Here is a 22,293-nt window from a genome sequence, read left to right on the forward strand (position 1 = left end):
CCTCTATGGCCATTGCTGCTATAGCCCAAGGCCGAGTTGCTTAGAGTAATATGTCAGGAACAACTAATTCCAGAGGGGGTTACAGTCTCAATATGGCCCTATACAACTAAACAGCAGTTATAATATTGTTTAGCGTCTAACAAACATGTACAGTTTAGGGCCCCAGTTCAGCAAAACACTTAATGCATGTGCTTAACTTTAAGCATGTGCTTAAGGCCCCGTTGACTTCATTAGGAGTCAAGCACATGCTTAATTGCTGACCTGAATAAGGGCTGAATTTTGCAACGAAGAATCCAAAAGTAGGAAGTGGTCGCTGGACCAGGATTTCCTTGAAGCTTTGTTATAGGGATTAGAATTACTGTAGCAACCTTGCCTTTCAATTTGTGAAATTTTGTGGACATATGTATTTTTGGAGGCACTATTTTCATGTTCTTTCTACACTGTATATTTTCTAGATTTAAACAAATAATCTTGGAAAGTTCCCAGAAGAAAAAAACACCAGGAACTGAAAGTTAAAGTGGTTACAGTAAATCTAACTCTTAGACACAAACTGGTTTACTGCATAATAAATGACCATTGTTTTTAATCCTGAAACCCTGATACAGTGTTCGTTTGATTTTTATCTGGAATGGAGAGTATGAGCAGTTGAAAGTACTTACAGTGTTTGAAGAAATTAATTTGAATATGGATAAAATTACTCATTTTATCACAGTATTAAAATGATTTTTACTTAGATGAGAAGAGACAGTTGTGTGAAAAGGAGCTGTGTGTACACACATGCACACCCCAAAGAGTTCTGATTGTGTCGTGGTTTGTAGTGTCACAGTACTCTGAAACTTCCATTTACTTCTCTAAGACTCTGTGAACAGGAATACAGGAAAAATGTTCTGAGGGTTTTTAAATACTCATTTAAAGACTGTTGCGGAACATCTTATTATTAGTGGGATTGTGGCATTTGACACGACTCAGACCATCAGCATAGAATTGACCTTAGCACAATTCAAAGGCAAGTAGTAGTTTTCACTTTGCTCATGTTCTGTTGAAAAGCTCCTTAGGAAAATCAAGCAGTTTATCTGACTGTGACTGTGTTAATATGAATGACTGTCAATATGACACCTGTTCTCCCTTTCAACTGCATTATCTGCTGGCAGATCCACCTGCAGACCATGGGCTTCTTTTAACTGAAATTCTTACGCTGCTTCCAAAGAGCAAGGCTTAGGACAGGTCTACACTACAACCCAGATCGATGCTCTGAGATCGATCCACCGGCGGTTGATTTAGCGGGTCTAGGAGACCCGCCTAAATTGACAGCCAATCGCTCTCAGTTGACCTCTATATTCTACCCCCGACGAGAAGAGTAAGCTAAGTCGACAGGAGAGTTTCTCCCATCGACCCCCCACGGTAACTTGACTTAAGGTACATTGACTCCAGCTATGTTGTTCATGTATCTGGAGTTGTGTAGGTTGACTTACCGCAGTAGTGTAGACATAGTGTTGGTGGTTGTCAGGAGGTTGCTGGGTGACTCACCGAGACGGGTGGAGTCAGTTTGGGTAAGTGGATGCTGGTGTAGGGTCAGCTGGTGAGAACAGGCTGGAAACCTGAGCCAGGAGCAGGAATAGGCTGGGAGCCCGGCATTCGGTAACACTCTGAGGCAGAGGGAGAGTTCCCAGCTGAGTGGTGACACTGCACAGACTGATTTGTTGCTCTTTCTGTGGCAATAAATAGCTGCCTGGAGGGTCATCTGACCCAGTCCTGGCTCGTGGATTGGCTGCTGCAGCATACCTGAATGAGTCATCGCAGACTGTCTACCCACCCTCTGCCCCCGCACAAAATAGTTATCTGCTGCGCTACTGTACAGCCAGAATCTGGCTAACGGCATTTAACATCCATCATACTTAGAACCCAGACCGCAGTCTGATAGCACAGACAGAGCCTTAGAGAGAGGCTTCTTTCAGGCTAGCTTTTCTGCTGAGCACTCTGGAATGGATCTAGCAAAGCACTTGAACATCCGCTTAACTTGAAGCATGTGAGTAGTCCCACTGAACTCAAGGGGAATACTGAAGTGCTTAAACAAGCTTAAGTGTTTTCCTGGATCAGCGTCACCATATTCAACACTTTTCCAGTCTTGATTCCTTATGGGGCTAAACCTCCCCTTCTAGTTCCATGGAAGTCCCTGGAGTGACAATGCTCAGTATCTGGCCTTATGATGATAGTGCATTTAAATGAACCATTTTATAATTTAATTTGGTTTGAACACGTAGATTCTTAGGTGTTTTTTTAGATGAAGTATCATCCTAATTAATTAGCCTCTTAGAGCTGGTATGGCAACTTCCACCTTTTCATGTTCTGTATGTATATATATCTCCTTACGATACGTTCCAGTCTATGCATCCGATGAAGTGAGCTGTAGCCCATGAGAGCTTATGCTCAAATAAATTTGTTAGTCTCTAAGGTGCCACAAGTACTCCTGTTCTTCTAGCTCCCCTAGTATTTTCTTTGTCATACCGTGACATCTGTGTCTGGGAACAGAGCTGATCAGCTACACATGCTCTCATACTGCTCTTTGTCCTACGCTCTCTTTTAGTCTAGCCCAGGGGTTGGCAGCCTATGGCATGTGCGCCAAAGGTGGCACACAAGCTGATTTTACATGGCACGCTGCTGCTGGCCTGGAGTCCCCACCGCTGGCCCTGCCTGCCTGGATGGATGGAACCCCAGGCCAGCTGCAGGCTGAGCGGGGCTGACAGTCAGGACCCCACCTGGCAGGGGCCGGTGGACGAAACCCCAGACCAGCAGTAGGCTGAGCTTCTCAGCTCGGTGCTTACCTGGGGTCCCAGCTGCCGGTCCGCTCAGCCCGCTGCCAGCCTAGGGTTCCATCCGCCAGCCCCTGCAAATGTAAAATGTATTACTGGCATGCAAAACTTTAAATTACCACGTATAAATGAAAGGTTGCTGACCCCTGCATGCTCCTACATTAGGAATTTTTGCCTTCCTTCTTCCAAGAAGCAGCAAGCCTCTCCCTCTAACCCCTTCCTGTGGCTGCCTCCAACCTGTTATATAACCACACAAAGTTCTTGCATATGCAGTGAAATCAGGTAGGGAACAAGAGTCCTTGGGCACGAAGGATGTAATTGACAAGTGCATTAAGCTCTTTCTTTCTTTCTTATATAGCAAGTTGTGCTCTACTAGTTCTTTAGTATCCCCTCTTCCCATCAGCTGGACATTTGCTGGTCTCTGCAGCACATTGGCAAGAACTTGATCAAAGGGATATTTAGCAGTTGCGCTGGCAAATGCTGATGGTTCATTAAGTGATTTCGGAGAGCGAGGTACTCACTTCAGCATATTCAGCTAATCCTCATTCCACCTACCAGGAGGAAGCAAACCAGCAGTGGTTGCCATTTATCCCCAAGGTTACATTTTGTCTCCCAAAGCACTGAATTCCTGTACAGCAATTAACAGTGTGCCAGATGGCAGGAAACCATGAAGGGCAGTAACACAGAAATGGAACGTCCATGGATGAGATGAAGAACGCAATGCCTTCAAGCTAGCTGGATCCCTGGGCTGTGATTTGAAGCCTGCACATATTTTTTTTCCATGTTGCAAATTTATACATAAATACCCTAGACTACAATAGTAGTTGGTTCCTCATTGCTGAAGTATCAGAAAGAGTGATAGGTGGGTTAGCTGCATGCGTGATTTCCTAGATACTAAGCACCATATGTTAGCCTCTCGACAGTACATGAGCGATGATGTATTTGAATATAAAGTCCTAACAAGACATTTTCTGTTTTAAGGGAGCCCTGCTACCAAATCCCTGTAGCAAGTTATTTTCTCTGTCTTGCCTATTTAGATTGTCAGTTCTTCCAGACAGGGGCTGTCTCTTACTATGTGTTTGTACAGCGCCGAGTATAACAAAACCACAGTCTTAGTTGGGGCCTCTAGGCACTACTGTAGTACAAATACTTAATCATTATCAAAGTGTGATGTCCGTTAAATTAGGTCACCCTCTACCATCTCAGTTCCTCAGCATGTCAGTCACACTTCCCTGGACACACAGACTCCTTTACACTTTCACATACCAACTTGCTCATGTAACCTAGATATCACTTTGTCCTGGAGGATGAAGAGGGAAGGAAAACGTGCAAGGCTCATGTTGACTGAAAATATGTCAGTAGCTAATGCACTGGGGAAACGGCGCCGGTAATGCTGCCCGCATCAGTGCAACCTGAAGTCATTACCAGGTATTATTTTTTGAAGTTAAATAGCTTGGACCATGGGACACCTGGGAAGATTCTGCATGTAGTGATACATATGCAACAGTGTAATCTTCAGCAGCTGGCACATCACTACACAGAATATAATGACGGTGCAGAACAGATAGTCCAGAACAGCCCTAGAAGGAAATATGGGCTATTACAAATACGACCTGGCTGCTGCAGGGAGAAAGATGAGTACGTGACTTTTTCCTGCTTGTGGGGTACTCAGAGCTCCCTATTGCCCACAGATATGTGCAGTTGGAACTGATCCAAAGCGTGAAGACATCACTGGGAATCTTTCCACTGAACTCAGTGGGCTTTGCCTCAGGTCTTTGAAGAGTTAGCGCAACGTCCCTGCCAATGAGTTCTTTGACCAAGGGCCATCTCTCAGGGTATGGCTACACTGTGCACAAAGGGTCAGTCTACACTGCAAAATAAAACCCTGCATCAGCAAGTCTCAGACCACAGGTCAACCTCATTCGCTGGGTTTCAGAGCCCAGGCTCCAGCTGGAACATCTACCCTGCTATTTATAGCCCCGTAATGTGAGCCCAAGTTTATGGGATCTGGGCTCATGGACTCAGTGTTCCAACCCTGCACTTGAGCGTCCAGACTGCCTTATAAACCTGGGTTTATGGTTACTGGATCCGGTGTCAGAGCCATGCCAACGTGTCCATACACAGACCTTTTGACTCGCATCATTTTGCAGGGCTTGACTGGCTCTGACCCAGTCCCCTAGTAGGGTTCTGAGTGTTTGACCCAAGGCAGACTGGTGTGTGTGTGGACAGAAGAGGAGCTTGGGCTCAAACCTGAGTCAGAGCCCGGGCTTAGTGTACAGTATACACACACCCTGAGGGACCAGTAAAATAAGCTACATACTCATCCATCTCTGTTGTACAAATTGCACAGTATTCTAAGGTAAAAATTTTCCACAGCACTCACTAATTTAGGTGCCTCAGATTATGGGTTCCTGTCTTTACAAACTTAGAGTACGTCTCCATTGCAGCTGAAGGTGTAATTCCCAGCTCCGGTAGATGTACACTCGCTAGTTCTGATTGGGCTAGCATGGGAAAAATAGCAGCATAGCTGTGAGGGTGGGGGCGGCAGCTTGAGTTAGCCACCCTGGTACAATCCCTTCAGAGACTCTAGCTACGTATGGGGCAGCTAGCCCATGCCACTACCCGCTGCCACCAATCCACTGCTATTTTAGCAGATTGCCTCAAGCAGAGCTAGTGTGCGTATGTCTACCCACACTGGAAATAGTCAGATACCCCAACTGGAGATGTGTCCCGCTGTAGCAGCGATGTGTCCAAAGGCCCTGATTTTCAGCAATTCTGAGTGCCTACTGCTCCATTTGAAGTCAATGATTTTTTTTGTCAGCAGGATTGATCACTAGAGTGTTGTCAAAAAATGTGAGGAGGCGGAGGAGGACAGGAGCGCTGGAACAGTTTTTTTTAGTGGGGGTGCTGAGAGCCACTGAACCAAACTATAACCCTTGTATTTCATGGAAACCACTTCAAGCCAAGGGGTGCAGGAACACCCGCAACACTCCTAATTCCAGCAGCTATGGAGGAGGAGGAGAAATTGTGAATATTTCATCCATTTTTTGGTTTTGTCATTGAAATGAAAAACTGATTCAAAAATTCAAATGCCAGAAAATGTCAACCTGCTCTACTGATTGTACTTCTGATCCACAGATTGGATGGCAGAAGTACAAAGAAGCCAAATAGTCTATTGTAAAACCACCTTTTCATCTGGCTGAAAAGCCAAACATGATACAACACTATTGTGTCCATGACAGTAACTTTCCTTACGGAAACATAGGCATGTTCTGCCCGGCTCACCCTCAAGAAAATCCAGTGACTTCAGTGGAGGTAGAATTTGGTCTGAAGTGTTCTCTAGCACATGTCTACAAACTATTAGTTAAAAAAACGTGGTGTTCTGTAGCAGGCATGTGCATTTTCTTTAACAAATATATTAATTTTATCCTATCCAAGAAAAATCCCAATGTCCATTTACTTTTCACTTCCCTCCTTTCTCTTATAGTGTCGGTGGAAAGGAAAGTATTACCGTGTACATCGCTTGGGGGAAGGGGAGGACGTTGGTAGACTCTGGTGCTGTGGAGTAATTTTTGTTTATGTCCCTGCTTCAGTAGCTCTGTCTCTTTAGTATAAAGATTACTCTTCCCATGTTAGTTGTAAATAGCTGACATGTCTTTTGAGTCGTTACCAGAGAGGGACACCAGCGTAGAGATGCATTAGTAGCACTGAAGTCATTAGCACCAGGAGTTCCACAAATGTGGTGAAGTCGTTCTATATGAAAACTAGAGCCCTAATTAAGCAAGTGCCTAGACCCATGGACGTCAATGGGAATACTCATGTAGGTAGGTGCTTACATACTTTGCTGAATTAGGGCCTATGAAATTAGCAAGTCCTTGTACAAACACCACTTTTGGAGGTTGTTTCGGTGTTGCTGAATGCCATGTAAAGACTTCAATATGTTTTTAAAAATCTATGTGGTCCAATGGAGCGGCTAGCTGGCCAGAATCTATCCATGCTAATCTTGCTAACATATTTGCATAGGTCTTAACATATCTTCCTCCTGACAATAGAAATGAGGCTGTGTGCTTCATAGGGCCGCATTTGCAGAGCACCAGCAGTATCTGTGAGTCGATCTGTTTGTGTGCACCAATGCAGAAGCAAAGTGCAGTAGCTACTTGATTGCCATGATCTGGTTACAGCTGCATTTAAGGAGGCTCACTGAATTTCAGTAGCTTAGTGTCTAATGTAAAATGACACTGCATTGTATGAAGGAGAAACATTAACCTCCTTAGTTTTTCTGTTTTGTTTCATCCAGCATGTTTCAGCTAAGATTTTTGGGTAGGACGACTGAGCGTTTACTTTTAGTATGATTCTAAAAATGTGAAAATGTAAACCTTTAGAAATGGGTTTTTAATTGCCTTTGAAAAGTTGCACATTGCAAAATGTGATAAAGATGTGTTGAGCTTGATTTTTCCCTCTCTTCTTCAGGTAACTGATTATAATTATCTTAAGAAGCCCTTTTGTTGCAGCTTGCATTCATTACATTTAATACTTCCCAAATTGTAAGGCTGCTATACAGTGTCTGTAAAAATGGCCTTGACAGCACTCTATAAAATTTTGTTATTCTGAAGAATTAGCCATATTCTTGGTGGGAGTTGTCAGTTCTGCCCTGTAGTTATAGCCAGTTGTGCATACTTTATGCTGTCTGTATTTTGAAAATGGACATAATAAGGGTCAGTTCTTGCGCTGATATCATCCACATATATCCAGTTGCAGAAGTTGGTCCTAACTGATTATAATTTGTGGAAATCTTTTATAACCTAGGTGGTCTTTGTGGGTATATATTCCGTTCTTTTCAGGCGCTAAGCCAGTCAGAAATCTTGGAATCTGTTGCAGACTTTCCGTTTTGTAAGAGCCTTAATGAAGCAGGTGGCTTCTTATCTTCCAGATTTTATACATGGGAAATGCAGTGAGGAATAAGCTGATGCAATTCACACATACTTGGTAACAATGAAATAATCTTCATAATTCTTGAAGTCTGAAATAGAAAGCAAATTTCTGTGAAAATGAAAATGCCAGCACCAGGACAATGGAACAGAGCATTGCATCTCGGGAGATATTTTGCTTCACATTCTGAGTTACAGCTTCACTGACCTTGATGGGAACAACTAATAAGAACATTTATTTAATTTAAGTAGAACATTTTAGGTTTGTTATTTTTAAACAGACACCTTTCCAAGACTCTAGGTGCCTTACTATAATTAATCACACCAAAAATAGAAGTAAATTAAACCTATGCACCCAGGACATTGATTTTAAGCTTTTCTGGGAAGAGACTGTTTGTTCTCTGTGTAAAGCAGAAGGCATGACTGTAGTGCTATACACATGTTAAAGAATAATGATAACATTAAACAATAGAAATGTTTCTCTATACCTTTAAGGTAGTGGGCACAGTTTATTTTTAAAGTAATAACATTTTTTGACATTTATTTTGTCAACCCCAGCATTGCAGCAACCTGTATGAGAAGCAGAAGGCTGAAACTGACAGCAAACAAAAGTGAAATTGACTAGAAGTCAGCCTACAGAATGCTTTGCTAGATAGCACCACTGTTTCATCAGTTTGTGCTGATAAGATCCAAGTTACATTCCCTAGCTGGCAGTGAATTAAGCCTGTTGGGAGTGGATTGGGACATTGTTGCTATTCTGAAGCACCTCTCTAGCTCAGGCTAGCACATGTAGGTGTGAGAGGAAGGATCTTTACCACCCTCCAAAGCCCCACGTGGCAGGGAGTAAAGGTTTGGGTCAGTTCTGAAAGACCCAAGAAAAACTTCACTTGAACTTCTAAGTTCACTGTCAGTATATGTTTCAAACGTTCATATACTACCAAAGGGCCCAATCTCGCCAGGTGCTGAGTGCTCATTGCTTCAAGGGAGTGACTCCATTTTATGCTGGTACAACCTAGAGCCCAGTTTCGCTCGTAGGGCCTTCTGCAGTCCTCAGTCAGTGTCCAATATCAGTAGCAGTTGCCTATGCCGACTAATTGCAGTAGCTCAGATTGACTTTCTGGGCTATTCTTTCTCTCAGACAAATGGGAATTCTCCATTTAATTTGAGCTCCGAAGTACATGAAAAACCCCACGGTATCAACTTCCTGGTGTCTTTCTACTCTCTTAAACCCAGCCATAGCTCATGGAAGTTTTGCATGAGGCGAGACTGCAAGATTTAAGTTTAATTTTGTTGTTGTTTCCTTTGTTGCGCCAGACAATCTGCCCAGCTTGTAAGATGTTAGGATTGAATCTACAAAAGCATGTCAGTGGGCACAGAGTTAGACTAACGAAGTATGTCTGAGATTACAACCCCTAAGTCCGGAAATTCAATTAGCATAAGACCATCCATCCAGTACCTCTGCTGCACATTTAGAACCAGATCCAAAGCCAATTTTGGTTAGCAGCAGTCTCTTTATTGACTTAAATGATCTTTGGATCAGGCTGATATTCCATGAAAAGAGAGTCTCAATCCCCCCTTTCCCCATTGCTTTGAAGTATTTTCTACAAACAAAACAAGAAAAAAGAAGTGTTTTCATCCATACACTTCACAGGCTTTAAAGAAGCCAAGGTCAAAGCTTACCTCACCGTGGAGCTGTTACTGACACAAAATGTAAGCAGACCGTGTTGTTTCCAGCTATAAAAGAATTCTAAATTCTGTTATCAACATGCAAAGTTCTTCCAGTGTTAGAAATAAAAGGAGTCAGAGTGCACCATCTTGGTGTGTACCTCCATAAATCACATACAGTAGAAGTGAAGCACATCCTTAAGCTTTTTTTCTGCATCACGTATGCTTAAAAATAGTGCCCCAATAAAACTGGAAATAGCTAAAAAGAATTTTAAAAACATCACAATGTGTGCTCCTGTCAAAGGGAATTTCAGTCCTCAGAGTCTCCGTTTCATTTGATTGTTCATTCTACTATTGTTCCTTTTAAGAGTAAAAGAGTTTACAATTCACATATAAATGAGAGCAAATACGGCTTAGATCAAAAAATGTTTATGCACAGCTGTCTCTTTTTCATTTATGTTCTAGAAAGGGAGAACAGAAGAATATTTGGTACCAGACAACATCATCTTGAGAATATACCAATTATAATCAAGCATTAGCAAAATTAGTTAAATGTATATAGACTTCTAGACCTTAAGGTCAGAATGCAACTATGTGCATGTAAATGTGTGTGAAACTCGCCTAGCGACATTAAGTTTAAGATCAGAAGGGGCCATCAGATCATATCACATATATCACAGGCCACCCATGCACTAAACTCAATGACCAAAATATTACAGCCAACAGGAGACTGAACTATTGTGTGCTACAGGTAGAGAAATTGCAGCAAGTGAGGTTTAGGTTGGACATTAGCAAAAACTTCCTAACTGTCAGGGTGGTTAAGCACTGGAATAAATTGCCTAGGGAGGTTGTAGAATCTCCATCATTGGAGATTTTTAAAAACAGGTTAGACAAACACCGGTCGGGGTGGTCTCGATAATTAGTCGTGCCTTGAGTGCAGGGGACTGGACTAGATGGTCCCCTGCACTCAAGGTCCCTTCCAGTCCTATGAGTCTATGATTCTAACTCTTTTCCCATGTAGAGCATAGGTCTTAGAGTCACATATTCTGGATACTCTTCCTGGTACTGTGAATGAATTGCATGTGTGACCCCAACTCACATGGGAGTTCATCCTGTAAGGTGTTGACCTTCTATAAGAGCTCTCAGCATCTCACCGGATTGGACCTTGTATCTCTCTGTTCATCAGTCTGTAAAATGAGATAAAAAAAACACTTACCACTGGCACCGTACCTACCAGTACCACAGTTCTTGTAAGACTGAATATTTGTCAAATACTTTCAGCTCCCTAGAAAGGTGCTATGCATGAGCATTGTTATTAGTCTCTCTATGTAATGAATGGGAGGAAAATTTATAAATTAAAGACATACATTTCTCCACTGACTGGGGGAAAATACTAATCAAGTCTAGGGATTTATTTGATTTTTCACTGTTAGGTTTGAGAGCCATGACCACTTCCATTCCAGGTGCGGAATGTGTAATGAAGATAGTGGAAATTTGTATTAAAGATTAATGTCAGGATTTAGTCCAAAGATGGTAACCGAATGAAAACATTAGAAGGTATTTGGTTGTAACAATATTTGAGAATGTTCTTAATCTTTGCTGCCCAGACACAATTTATTTTTAATTACATTTGCTTTGAGGTTGAGCTGTTTGAACATTTTTCACAAAAACCACTGAGTTTCCAATGAAAAATACCATTGACTTTTTTTTAACCAGCTCTGAAGCCTAGCAAAAAAGCAAAACAAAATTTTGGAAAAAAATTCTGACCTTTTTTTGTGGGGGGGGGCTGATGTCTGAAACTTTGTCAAGATTGTGGATTTCCATCATTTTAAGACATCCCTGTGTTGGAGGAAGGAACTGTGTTTTCTCTTTGTTTTTTAATGTGAGGCTGAGCAATTTTTTGACTGACCTTGAAACTACAGTACACGTCAACAAAACTCTTAGGAAAACTTAGACTCTTTCCTAACTGAAAATACATATGGTCTTCTCTTGGGTGGCACAGTGGATTGACTCATCCAGAAGAAAGTTCAGCCTGCTCAAATCCCACCACTGACACAAAGCATGGTGGAATGAGGTAGCCTAAGTATGGTCACTGTGTAGGCACCACTGCATCCTATCTTGGTTCATCTTCTCTGTTCTTTGGGTACTCCACAGTAGACTGTATTACTTTACAGTTGAGACGGTGCTTGGCTCCCCCTTTCCCAATCACACACAAGGGCTTCCTCCCACTCCGATTGCCCAAATACATGAACATTTGAATACCTGGCCTCGCAGGTTCAGTTCCCAGTGAGGTCAACTTGGTTATTTAGCTTTCCAAGGTAGATTGTTCACCGTGCCATTTTTGATATGGGGTGAGGGGAGGGTGTCTTCTGGCGGAGATGCTAAAAACCAAGGTGCTGGACATCTGCTCTGTTACACCAATAAATATCCCATGGCTCTTTTTGTACGAGTAAGGATTAAACCTAATAGCTTTGGCCAAACTTTCCATTCGCCCATTTCAAATGTGCTGTGCACTGTCCTTCATTCAATCTTAAGGGGTGTCATGTTTCGGGGATACTCTGTTTACACAGTACCAGTTTCTGCAATTTTTCGCTTGTTGAGTAACACTCAGCTGAAGTCAATGAGATGAGCATCGGTAACTACTACGTAATCTGTGTAAGTATTCCAAAAATCTGCTCCATGGATTGCACATCAGTTTGGGATCCTTTGAGATGAAAGGAGCTATAGATCAGGCATAAGGAATAAGAAGTGAACAGCCAGCCGGCCATCCTAACAAATAATTTACAAAGTAATGGGCTGGGCCTGAGATACGGAGTTCAAATATGGATCTGAACGCCTTCAAAGACTGGTGTGTTTACTTTCAGGCTTTTGACACAACACGTTACAGTGACTGTGGCCAAGCACATGGTTTGGATCTGGACTTCCCCATATGCTGCATCTGCATGATCTACTGGTTAAGAATTAGATATGTTCATGGAGGATAAGTCCATCGATGGCTATTAGGCAAGATAATCAGAAATGCAATCCCATAATCTGGATATCCCTAAGCCTTTGACTGCCAGAACCTGGGAGTGGATGATGGGAGATGGATCACTTGGTAATTGCCCTGTTCTGTTCGTTCCCTCTAAAGCATCTGGCATTGTCCACTGTTGGGACACTGGGCTAGATGGACCATTGGATTGACCCAGTGTGGCCGTTCTTATGTTCTTAAGACACTGGACTGGGAGTCAGGAAATCTGGGTTCAGTTCCTAGCTCCTATGTGTCTTTGGGCAAATAATTTAGGCTCTGCTTCAGGGAACAATCCCTATTCAGGGCAGCACTTACACGTGTGTGTAAAGGCTTCCCTGATCTGGGACCTAAAATATCTCCTTGCCTCAGTTTGTACTTTTTGCTTATGTGCTGTCTCCCCTGCTCTCCACTTCCATCTGGTCTGTTTAGTTTGTAAGCCTTTCGAGCAGGAACTCTCTCCGATGACTAGTCAGCACAGTGTCCTACACAATGGAACCCGACTGCTATAATTAAAATAACAATAGATAGGGGTTGGCTCTGGCCAATTTCTAGACCTAATGTAACCTCCAAGCTGCTACATGTACAATCCTTGTGTTTTTATTTACCAACTTAGGGTGAGGGGAAACTTATGGCTTGATTTATTTCTTAGTAAAAGCACTGATAAGAGTCATCAAAAGGAAGGAAGAATCCTAAGGTCTATTAGACATTATTTATCTCCATCTTCTTGCATTCATTCCATTCTAAAATGAAAACAGGAGAACTGTTATACCGAGAGATTGCAGAAATCCTGTGCTTGCATTGAAGGATTAAATCAGTATGGTTGTGATATAACATGCAATGACTTGCCTAACATGTAATGAAGAAATTGAAATTGAATCTCTCAGTGCATCATGCTGAGTAAGGGGTTTGTTCAACAAGAAACTGTCATATTAAATTCTTGTTGTGATTCCAGACCCCTTTTGAGTCCTAAATCTTTTGGAGGAGATTAATCTGAAATCAAAGCGAAGTTGCTTAGGGTTGGCATGCCAGAAGTGGTCGCACATGAAAAAGTTCAATGAACCTGCAGAAAAAGGTTGAAATTAGTTGCTTCACTACAAAGCTTACAGCTCACCTACCCGCTGATTTTACTTTTTGCTTTGATTCTTTATGCTCTGTCGTCTTGGCTTCTTCTGAGTCGGTTTCAAAACATATAAATCTGAAGTGGGAGCTTGTCCCGATTTCAGTATTTATTTAATAAAAAATAAATCAGTCTGCACTGTTTACTACAACATTAAAACAAACATAGCTTTAGAAACGTGGCGTTTGGAAGGTTATGGATTTGTTTCTCCACTGCCTCATTTCTTGTGGAGTCGTTTTAATTTGTCCAAAGTGGGCGTAGTATGTTGCTCTTCTGATTTACCCGCCTTTTACTCTCGCTTGGCACATAAGTCAATGGCTACCCAAAAAGGACTCTGTCCCTTTAATTTTTTTAGTGATAGAATGTGTCATACACAAGGCCAGATTCTCGGTTGCTGTAAATTGACTTTGGTCCTTTGAAGTCACTGGAGTCATGCTGACTTATATCAGCCAAGAATCTAGCCAGCTGAATGCCAATTTCTATCCAATTCCTTTATGATGATGTTGGTATTTTCTTCTTAGAAAGACTTTTACAAGCAAGAATAAGATGCAAATACATGATACAAATGAGGGCATTTTTCATGGGCTAAATTCAGTCCTCAGTTACAACCCCTCATCATTAATGGCTACCATGGTGAGACGGAGGGCATAGTTTTTGGCCTGTTACATTGAGTTTAAAAACCCTATTTAGTTATTGGATGTATGTAACAATGTAGCCCTAACTGCATTAAAACTGTCTCATTGCTTTCCATTTCCAGTGTTCTGCTTCTTGTGGACGGGGACATAAACACCGAAATGTGTACTGCTTGTCAAAGGAAGGAAACCGCTTAGAGAACGATTATTGCAAGCACCTTGCTAAACCGAACGTGCAAAGAAAGTGCAGAGGGGGCAGATGTCCGAAGTGGAAAACGGGAGACTGGGGACAGGTGAGATGCAACATTTTACCTTTTTCATCATTAGATATTCCTTATCTGGTTGCCAGCATAATTTCAGTCCTTTTGCAATAAAAGTATAAACGTTCTGGGTGACATTCTCAGTTGGGGCAGGTCGGCACAGCTCCAGATAAGCCTGTGGAGCTGCACTATCTACATCAGCTGAAGCCCTAGCACTGTTTTAGATACAAAAAGGAGATCAACTGCTAACAAAAAGCAACTGTTGTAAATTTCTTGGACTGCTGCTGGAAAAGGCATTGCTGTGTATGAGTAAGCAGACTCTCTTCTCCTCCTTCTTCCTTATTATTTAAATACGTTGGCTCCTAAGTACAGTTGTGATGAATTTGGAGGCATATGAAATTTAAATGTTTGTTTATCATTTTCCTATTAAAGTTGAGAAAATATATAGGAGCTATTCATTTTAAAACATACTTTTCGCTCAGTTTTGTGTTCTTCCAAATGCATTACACTATAACAGCATCTGACGAAGTGGGTATTCACCCACGAAAGCTCATGCTCCAATACGTCTGTTAGTCTAGAAGGTGCCACAGGACTCTTTGCTGCTTTTACAGATCCAGACTAACACGGCGACCCCTCTGATACTGTAACAGCAGTTTTCCTCTGTGTCAGTACAAAATCAGATGCTTAGTGCATAGGCTGCAGGAAAGTAGGAAAGTTTGGATTTTTCAAGTATGCTGTTTGCTCAGACCACAACTTTAATCCATTTTGATTCTTTATTTACATTGCTTTCCCCATATTAAACTATTGAGAAATATATCAGGCATGAAAAATATCAGTTTGCTTTTCTCATCCTTTTTTCGCTAATACTGATAGTGGAATTTGGGTTTTGAAACTAAAATTTCATATTTTCCATAACACCAAATTTAACTTATTTAATCAGATTTATTTTTACCTCTGAATCTCCATTTTGCATGTACCTTAATGATGTGCAAATCAGACAAATTACTGAAGATCCATAAGTAAATGAATTTTTAACTTGTACAGTGTCATATTCATTCACAATCTTTCTCTGCTTTCTATATGAAACCCTACGATTCTTGCTGTATGCATCCTTCCCTAAAAGATAAATCATGAACACATCTGTACATGCATTTGTGTAGACAAATATTAATATTAATGGATACATTTTTATCAAATGTCAAATATTAAATTTAAAAAGCATTAGAGCCATCCTTATTTTCAGACTTGGATATTTTATTCTCCTCTTAGAATAAGCAGAATATGTGTTGTACAATATTTGTGTTTCTGTCGTGGAGAGTGGGGTAATCATATATTCATCATACAAGTTTAGTTGTTTAGGCCCTGATCCTCCAAAAAATATACAAGTAGTTAACGTTAAGCATGCGAGCAGCCCGGTTGAACTCAATGGGGCGCCTCCCAGATTTAAAGTTAAGCACAGTGCCTTATTGTTTGCACTAGTGAGGCCTTAATTTTGTCCATGAGCCTACAAGAATAAAGAATCACGTGACCATTAAAATGTCTCATCATATCAGATCTGCACTTTATTTAAAGTGACTGCTCCTGAAAGCAAATTTTGCAGCTAATAAAAGTCAACGTACCAACACAATGGTCTGTTGATTGCTTAAAAATATGCTAATTTTAATTGATAAAGATAAATGCTTTAAAATTCAAAACATTCTGCTGCATGATAGGATTCAGTTTCATACGATTTGAGAAATAAGCTCAGTTTAATGAGAATATGAGGTGATGTATGACCTAAAGTCATCTGTTATGACTAGGCAATTAAAGAATATTTGTATTCTTTATATACTATAGAGCATTGCCAGCGTGACCAGCTGAGGATCTGGCCCTAAACATTAGCTATAAAAGCAAAGATGAAAATGCATCTTATAACAGCAAAATAGATCATTTAAAAATAATGATGTTATGATACTGTTTCCTTAGATTCTGTCTGTAACACAGAGCCAGTCACCATATAGTAAATTGGCAGAGTTTGTCTACGTTTGATATAGTAAAACTGGAACAGTTAGAAGGCTTGAATAATGTCATGCCATAGTGACATGCATGTCACACTTCTAGAAGTGCCTTTTATGATAAATACTTTTGAAGGTACAAGTGATATGTTTATAAACTGCTGAACAGCAGTGATTAAAATGCTTTCTCTGTATGATACATCCTGAAGCCTGCTAAATAGTATAACTGGTCAACTGAAGTCAGCTTGGCCAGATCCCACACTGGTGTAAATCAATGTAGCTTCATTGACGCCTATGCCGCTGTAATGATTTACACCAACTGAAGCCTGGGCCCAGAGTTTTTCAAATATCTGCTCTCTATTTGGGCTCAAAGATGTTACTAAAATGGTTAAATGAGTTAAGAAATTGATTTCTGATTGGAAACTTGACAGTGAAAAATAAAGCTCTGCGTTCTATAACACTGAACACATATCTAATGTGCCTGGAGTCTAAAACAGAAGAAATTAGCAATCGCGCTCTGGATCCAGTGCGTTCTGAAGTCAGTTCAGTCGCTGATTTCAATGGGTTTTGGAGCAAGACCTTAGAGATACAGGATACAGCCCCAGGCACGGTGGCAGGAAAGTATCTGGAGTTGATATGCAGATGGCTCACTGGCTTCGACAACCAGGGGGCATTTGGCCTGAACTAGGACTGCAGGATAAGGTCCCTAATTAGTATTAATATGGGCAAAACTACAGCCAGTTGTATATGCCTTTTTCAAGGAGAGTGACATTTTGTCACTTTTTCAAGGCCTGGCCACCATTCACACTCCATGTTAAAGAGAGAGCAGAGAGCTGGTGTGATCCTTCCACATCAGGAGTGAAATGAGCTATGTGCTGTTTGAAATTTTAGCTATGAACAGTTTGGATACCATCAAAGAAGCACTCTGTTTTTTCGTAGATCTTATCAGCTGTAAAAATAAGCGCGGTGCTATGTTACCATGAGATTGTCTCTTTCTGTAGCAGGTAAACCAGCAATAGACTGTGTGAGATGTAAGACAGAGTTTTAAAATACACGGACATTTTCTTTGTCACCACACACCCACAGCTTGTGTTGTGTGTGCCCGTGGCTGTTTCCTTTTCCTTTTAGAAATGGTACGTGAATGATTAATAATGAATACTAGCCAGCACGAAGTATAAGAGAGTGCTCCAGTCCCGTATGTTTTCCATTATCTGGACTGCTTGTATTTAAATTCTGGGCAATTTTTTTCTAGATAATTATAAATCCTCCTTCCTAGAGCAAAATATTTGTTAATTTATGCATTCATCTGAAAAGGTTTTTCTCTTCCAGTAATGAGTGGACCTGTGTTTTTAACTAAGGAAATGCCCCGAGACGTCTGACAGCTTAAAAATAACAATACTTATTCTGTAGTCTGAAAATTGTCTGTTTCTTTATGTAGATTTCAGGCCGAAACCTGGTCCTATATTTTTCTCAGTGGTAAACTTGTACGTAACGTGAGTTAATATGTTCCATTTTTACTGTTGTGTTTCTCTGTTGACAGTGAAGAATTTGTGCTAAATTACATCGAGGTCTATGGTGAAAAAAGTGGCAGGTTTGTTCTGTCCCGTAGAGGATAAATATATGAGCATAGTAACTACGCCCTGATCCTTACATGAACAGGGGGAGAACTGTAGTATCAGGTTTATTATGCTCTTAGGGCCAGATATCTAGTAGGTATAAATCAGATTTGCTCTTCTCAGATCAACAGAGTTATTGGTAAAACAATGATCACTGTTAAAAATGCTGTAGGACAGAGTTTCTGTCTAAATGGGCATTTATAATATCATTCTATTATTAGGAACCCAGCTGTAAAATCCTACCTGTACTCTGACAAATATGTAAACGTTATACACAGAGTGGGAGGGCTGCATACTGGTTAGGGGCTTGATCCAAAGCGGACTGAAGTCAGTGGACTGACTCCTATTGACTTCAGTCACCTTTGGCTCTGAACGCTAGGTGTGGTAGCTCCTTTGAAAGAATTCTAGCCCATAAATTTGCAACTTCCTTCTTTTCAGAACCTTAGAGATGACGCCGTTCTGATTTGTAAGAAAAATGACGTCCATCCAATATTAATGTTCTAACAGCGGCTGTAGTTTCTCTTCTGTTATTGATTAAGCCAAAGAAGTTGTTTTGAAGCCTTGTATCTTTGGGGATTTTTGGATGTGTTTTGGATAAACATGACAGTATAGCAGGGATCTCAGGAGTGAAATCCTGGTCCCATTCAAGTTGATGAAAAAGATTTTTCCTGACTTAAGCTCACAAATGGGGTGTGATCCTGGCTCCACTGAATTAAGCAGGAGTTTTTCTCTTGACTTCAATTGAGCCAAGGTTTTATTCCAAGTGAGCCCCTAAATTAGCCAAAATCTTTTCCTGGGGGCTTGTGTCCACGGCTTAAAAGCCCCAGTCGGGTCCTTGGGAGTATTACAGTTTTACGTACAGTAAATTGGAGTACAGTTATTACAGCTTTACATACAATAAACTCCCATTACTAAAATGCGACATTATTGTCCTTTTTGGCTTACTATGTTGTATAACATTTTCCTGTTCAATTCGATATCAAATGCAGGATCAGGCTCTTCTAGGACAGAGCTGCAACTTTAACCCCTTCTGTCAATATCACAACAGTCTTGCAAATGTGTGTTTTGTAGGTGGGTAAGTTTATGAGCAAAAGTTATTTAAAAACGGATGTGTTTCTCCGACTGTGTTTCTACTATTCCGCTCACTCTCGCTTGTGGAATATTTAAGATAAACCATGTTATTAATCATAATAGAAGCACTACAGCATATGAGATGTATTTACATCACAAATCATAGGAATCTAACTGCGTTGTGCTACTTTTCCAAGTTACACAAACCAGCCTTTCCTAAATATTTATAACCAGGAGAGTGTTCACAGTCAGGGGTTTGTGGGTTTTTTATTTATTTTTTGTCTCCTTTGCTTTCTGATGTGTTCAGATAGTAAAGGAAACGCTGCATTACAGAAGAATACATTTTAAAGTTTTGGAAGAGGATTCCTTGCACATTATAAATTGCTTAATTCCATTACTTAATAAGGCTTACTTTTGTGGTATTATAAACTTGTTTTCTCAATATCTCATGTATTAATTAGGTCTTTTCTACTAATTTTTAATGAAGCAAAATGTTAATCATAATATCTACATTTCAACTCTACACCTCTGTTATATGCACTTCTACCTAATCTTTATTAATCTTGTTCCACATTTACAAACTATATATTAGGACCTAACAATAAAGAATCCATAGAGCAGTGAAGTTAAGTACCAGTTAAAAATATTATATTGTGGGATGTTAGCAGAAAGTATTTTTGTATGGAAAAAATTAAGCTATTGAAAACAGTGAGCTGTAGATATCAATATTCAAAAATCAGAAAAACTTATTTTTATCATGATTAAAATCAGGCTTTCATGATACGACTAGAAGTGGATAAAAATGTGCTCATGCCATAATGAAGCTACTATATGTGAAAATAAAGCAACTAATTGACAAAAATAGTTTGTGGGGATATGCAGTATGTAGTAATTTGCTACATTTATGCATATGTAAATTAAAAGTAATTCCAGAAGTCTCATACCTACAAATCTTCATTGCTTTAGTTCTTATGCTATATAATTTGTGCTTCTTTTCATTACAGGCTGACCAGTCTACTGAACAATGTTTCTGTAAAGTTTGATTTCTTTATTTAAACTATTGAACTGAGTGTGCAAGGAGTAACATACAATTCCTGCTGACTCTAGCATCTTGTGATTTTTTTTTTTTTAAATAATGCTGCTATCCTTAGAGATTTTTGCCGTATAAATCTTATAGGTGAAACCCTGACTCCACTGAAGTTAATGGCAAAACTCTCATTGATTTCACTGGAGCCAGGACTTCACCCTGTGCATTCAGATTCCCTGCAAAATGTTTTCTTACATGGAGAAGAACTTTCTGCATCAAAAGGAGTCAGAGTTTTAAATGTCTAGGTGCTATTGCTTGCTAGCTCAGACAAGTGTTAAATGTCTTTCAGAACTCAAAGTAGAGCAGTATCTCGGCTCCCTTCCTCATCTGAAATCAGAGAGGTTCACTATAGCAATGGAGAGTTTCACAAGGAAAATAAGGAAAGCTGCAACTTACTTTTTGTTGTCCCTCTTTAGTGCTCCGTGTCCTGTGGAGGAGGCATTCAGCAGAGAAACGTTTATTGCCACACAGGCACTCAGAAAACAGCCAGGGACACCGACTGTTACCAATTCACAAGACCAGTCTCTGAACAGAAATGCTACATTGCTGAATGTCCCCGTTACAGCTGGGAAATGGGGGAATGGCAAGCTGTAAGTAAAAAGGTCCCGTAGTGGGCAGCTTCAGCAGTATTCAAAGCATACCAAAGTAAGACCTTCTTCCTGACGTTTACCAGTATCACATTACTCGTTCTGTGAAGTGTGAACTACAGAGAGACTTAGGAGATGGCTGGCATGTTCAGAAGATTATTGTCAGATGGCCAGGGTTTACACTAAGCAGGGTTAGAGCTTGCCTTGATGCAGACTGAGTGTGTATTTGTGTGTGTGCGTATGTATGTGCATGCACGCATTTAAGTTTAAAACTTTGGATGGCCAAAAAAAAAAAAAAAGTGTGGTGTAAATTAAATAGCGATGTGTGTGCAGATTGTGCCAGTTTTTTAGAAAGTACCAAAGAAAGCACTGGAGCGTGAGAAGATGCATAGTATAATTTTATATGTGCATGCTGCAGAATGTTTTGATAGGACCTGCATAAAGCCAGTATTTTTCCCATTTTGCTGGCGCTGCACCCGATTCCACTCCACTAGTCCCGTTCATTAGTAACTGACTTTGGGTGGGCATCTCCCATCCGTACACATGCTGAAGTAGTAAGTTGGTAACTACGTTTTATTGAGCTAAGTTTCACTATTTGCAGAGCTGTAGGAAGCTATGTAAGCTGTGCATTTAAATAGTAACCTCCCACACTCCATAATCATCTATGTGCCTTTGGCATACTTGTCCAAACTCCCTCCGCCCTGCTCTCCCCTCCCATAACATGATAACTCTCCCCATCCAACATGACAAGTTCTTCTCCTTACTCCACTAGTCGGCCATTTTTGAAACACACCTAGATTCAAGATGCACTCAGATCTTTTGCACTGTGTGCACTTACTATGACTGGTACATATGTAACCCACACACCTCTGGGGTGTGGTGTTCTGTCCCATCTAGTGGCACCAAGACCACTTAGAGAGAGATTGTTGAGTCTGCTCTACAGCCTTAGCTAAGAGCATTATGGCTTTTAGCTCATGCTAAGCTGCAGAGGTCCTAGGCTCTATCCCGCTCGCCGACGACCAGGGTCTGTTGGGGTTACATGCGGTATCAGGCATTGTTAGAATTTCAGCATTACTTGTGGTAAACCTACTAGAATGTGTCTAAGTGGGATGATGATAGTTATAGCAGAGATTATGACAGACTTGCTGGACCCTGTGAATATAGCAAGGGCAAATGAGGATGAAACCAGAGGCCTTTCTAAGGTCAGCAGGGAAGCTATGGATTCTTCCTGTCTACCAAGGCCTACAAGTGGATGTAGCATCCACTTTTCAGCTGTCTAAATAGTGCATTTGGATATTCGGGTTGCCAATTTGATTATCTAAATGCAGGATTTTTATGCCTCTTAGGCCATCCGCAGTCAGAATTTAGACTTCTAATGAACCAACATGAAGGACCCAAAGACAATTATTAATGTAGAAAGCTTAATATGATGCCAGATTATTTTTCTGAAGATAAATATGATTGTCTATAAATCCCCGTTCACAAAATGTATACTAGAAATGAGAACACAGCCAAT

At 40.7% G+C, this 22,293-nt stretch overlaps 1 protein-coding gene and 1 long non-coding RNA gene across 3 annotated transcripts in view; one reads left to right on the forward strand and one right to left on the reverse strand.

Annotated features, from left to right (window-relative positions):
* The window catches only part of ADAMTS9 (ADAM metallopeptidase with thrombospondin type 1 motif 9), a 144,286-nt gene that overhangs the window by 91,668 nt on the left and 30,325 nt on the right, over positions 1-22,293 (forward strand). For both annotated transcript variants that reach the window (XM_032801023.2, XM_032801024.2), the window contains exons 29-30: positions 14,288-14,455; positions 20,607-20,780. In XM_032801023.2, coding sequence (XP_032656914.1) covers positions 14,288-14,455; positions 20,607-20,780 — 342 coding nt within the window. The remainder of the gene's footprint in view (positions 1-14,287; positions 14,456-20,606; positions 20,781-22,293) is intronic.
* On the reverse strand, positions 7,523-20,658 carry LOC116836984 (uncharacterized). The gene is made up of 3 exons (XR_004376586.2): positions 20,587-20,658; positions 20,048-20,133; positions 7,523-10,590 (listed from the first exon to the last, which is right to left on the reverse strand). It is a non-coding gene; the product is annotated as an uncharacterized LOC116836984 (long non-coding RNA).

The sequence above is a fragment of the Chelonoidis abingdonii genome, chromosome 17 (genome assembly GCF_003597395.2).
Source record: "Chelonoidis abingdonii isolate Lonesome George chromosome 17, CheloAbing_2.0, whole genome shotgun sequence".
Taxonomy (NCBI): domain Eukaryota; kingdom Metazoa; phylum Chordata; order Testudines; family Testudinidae; genus Chelonoidis; species Chelonoidis abingdonii.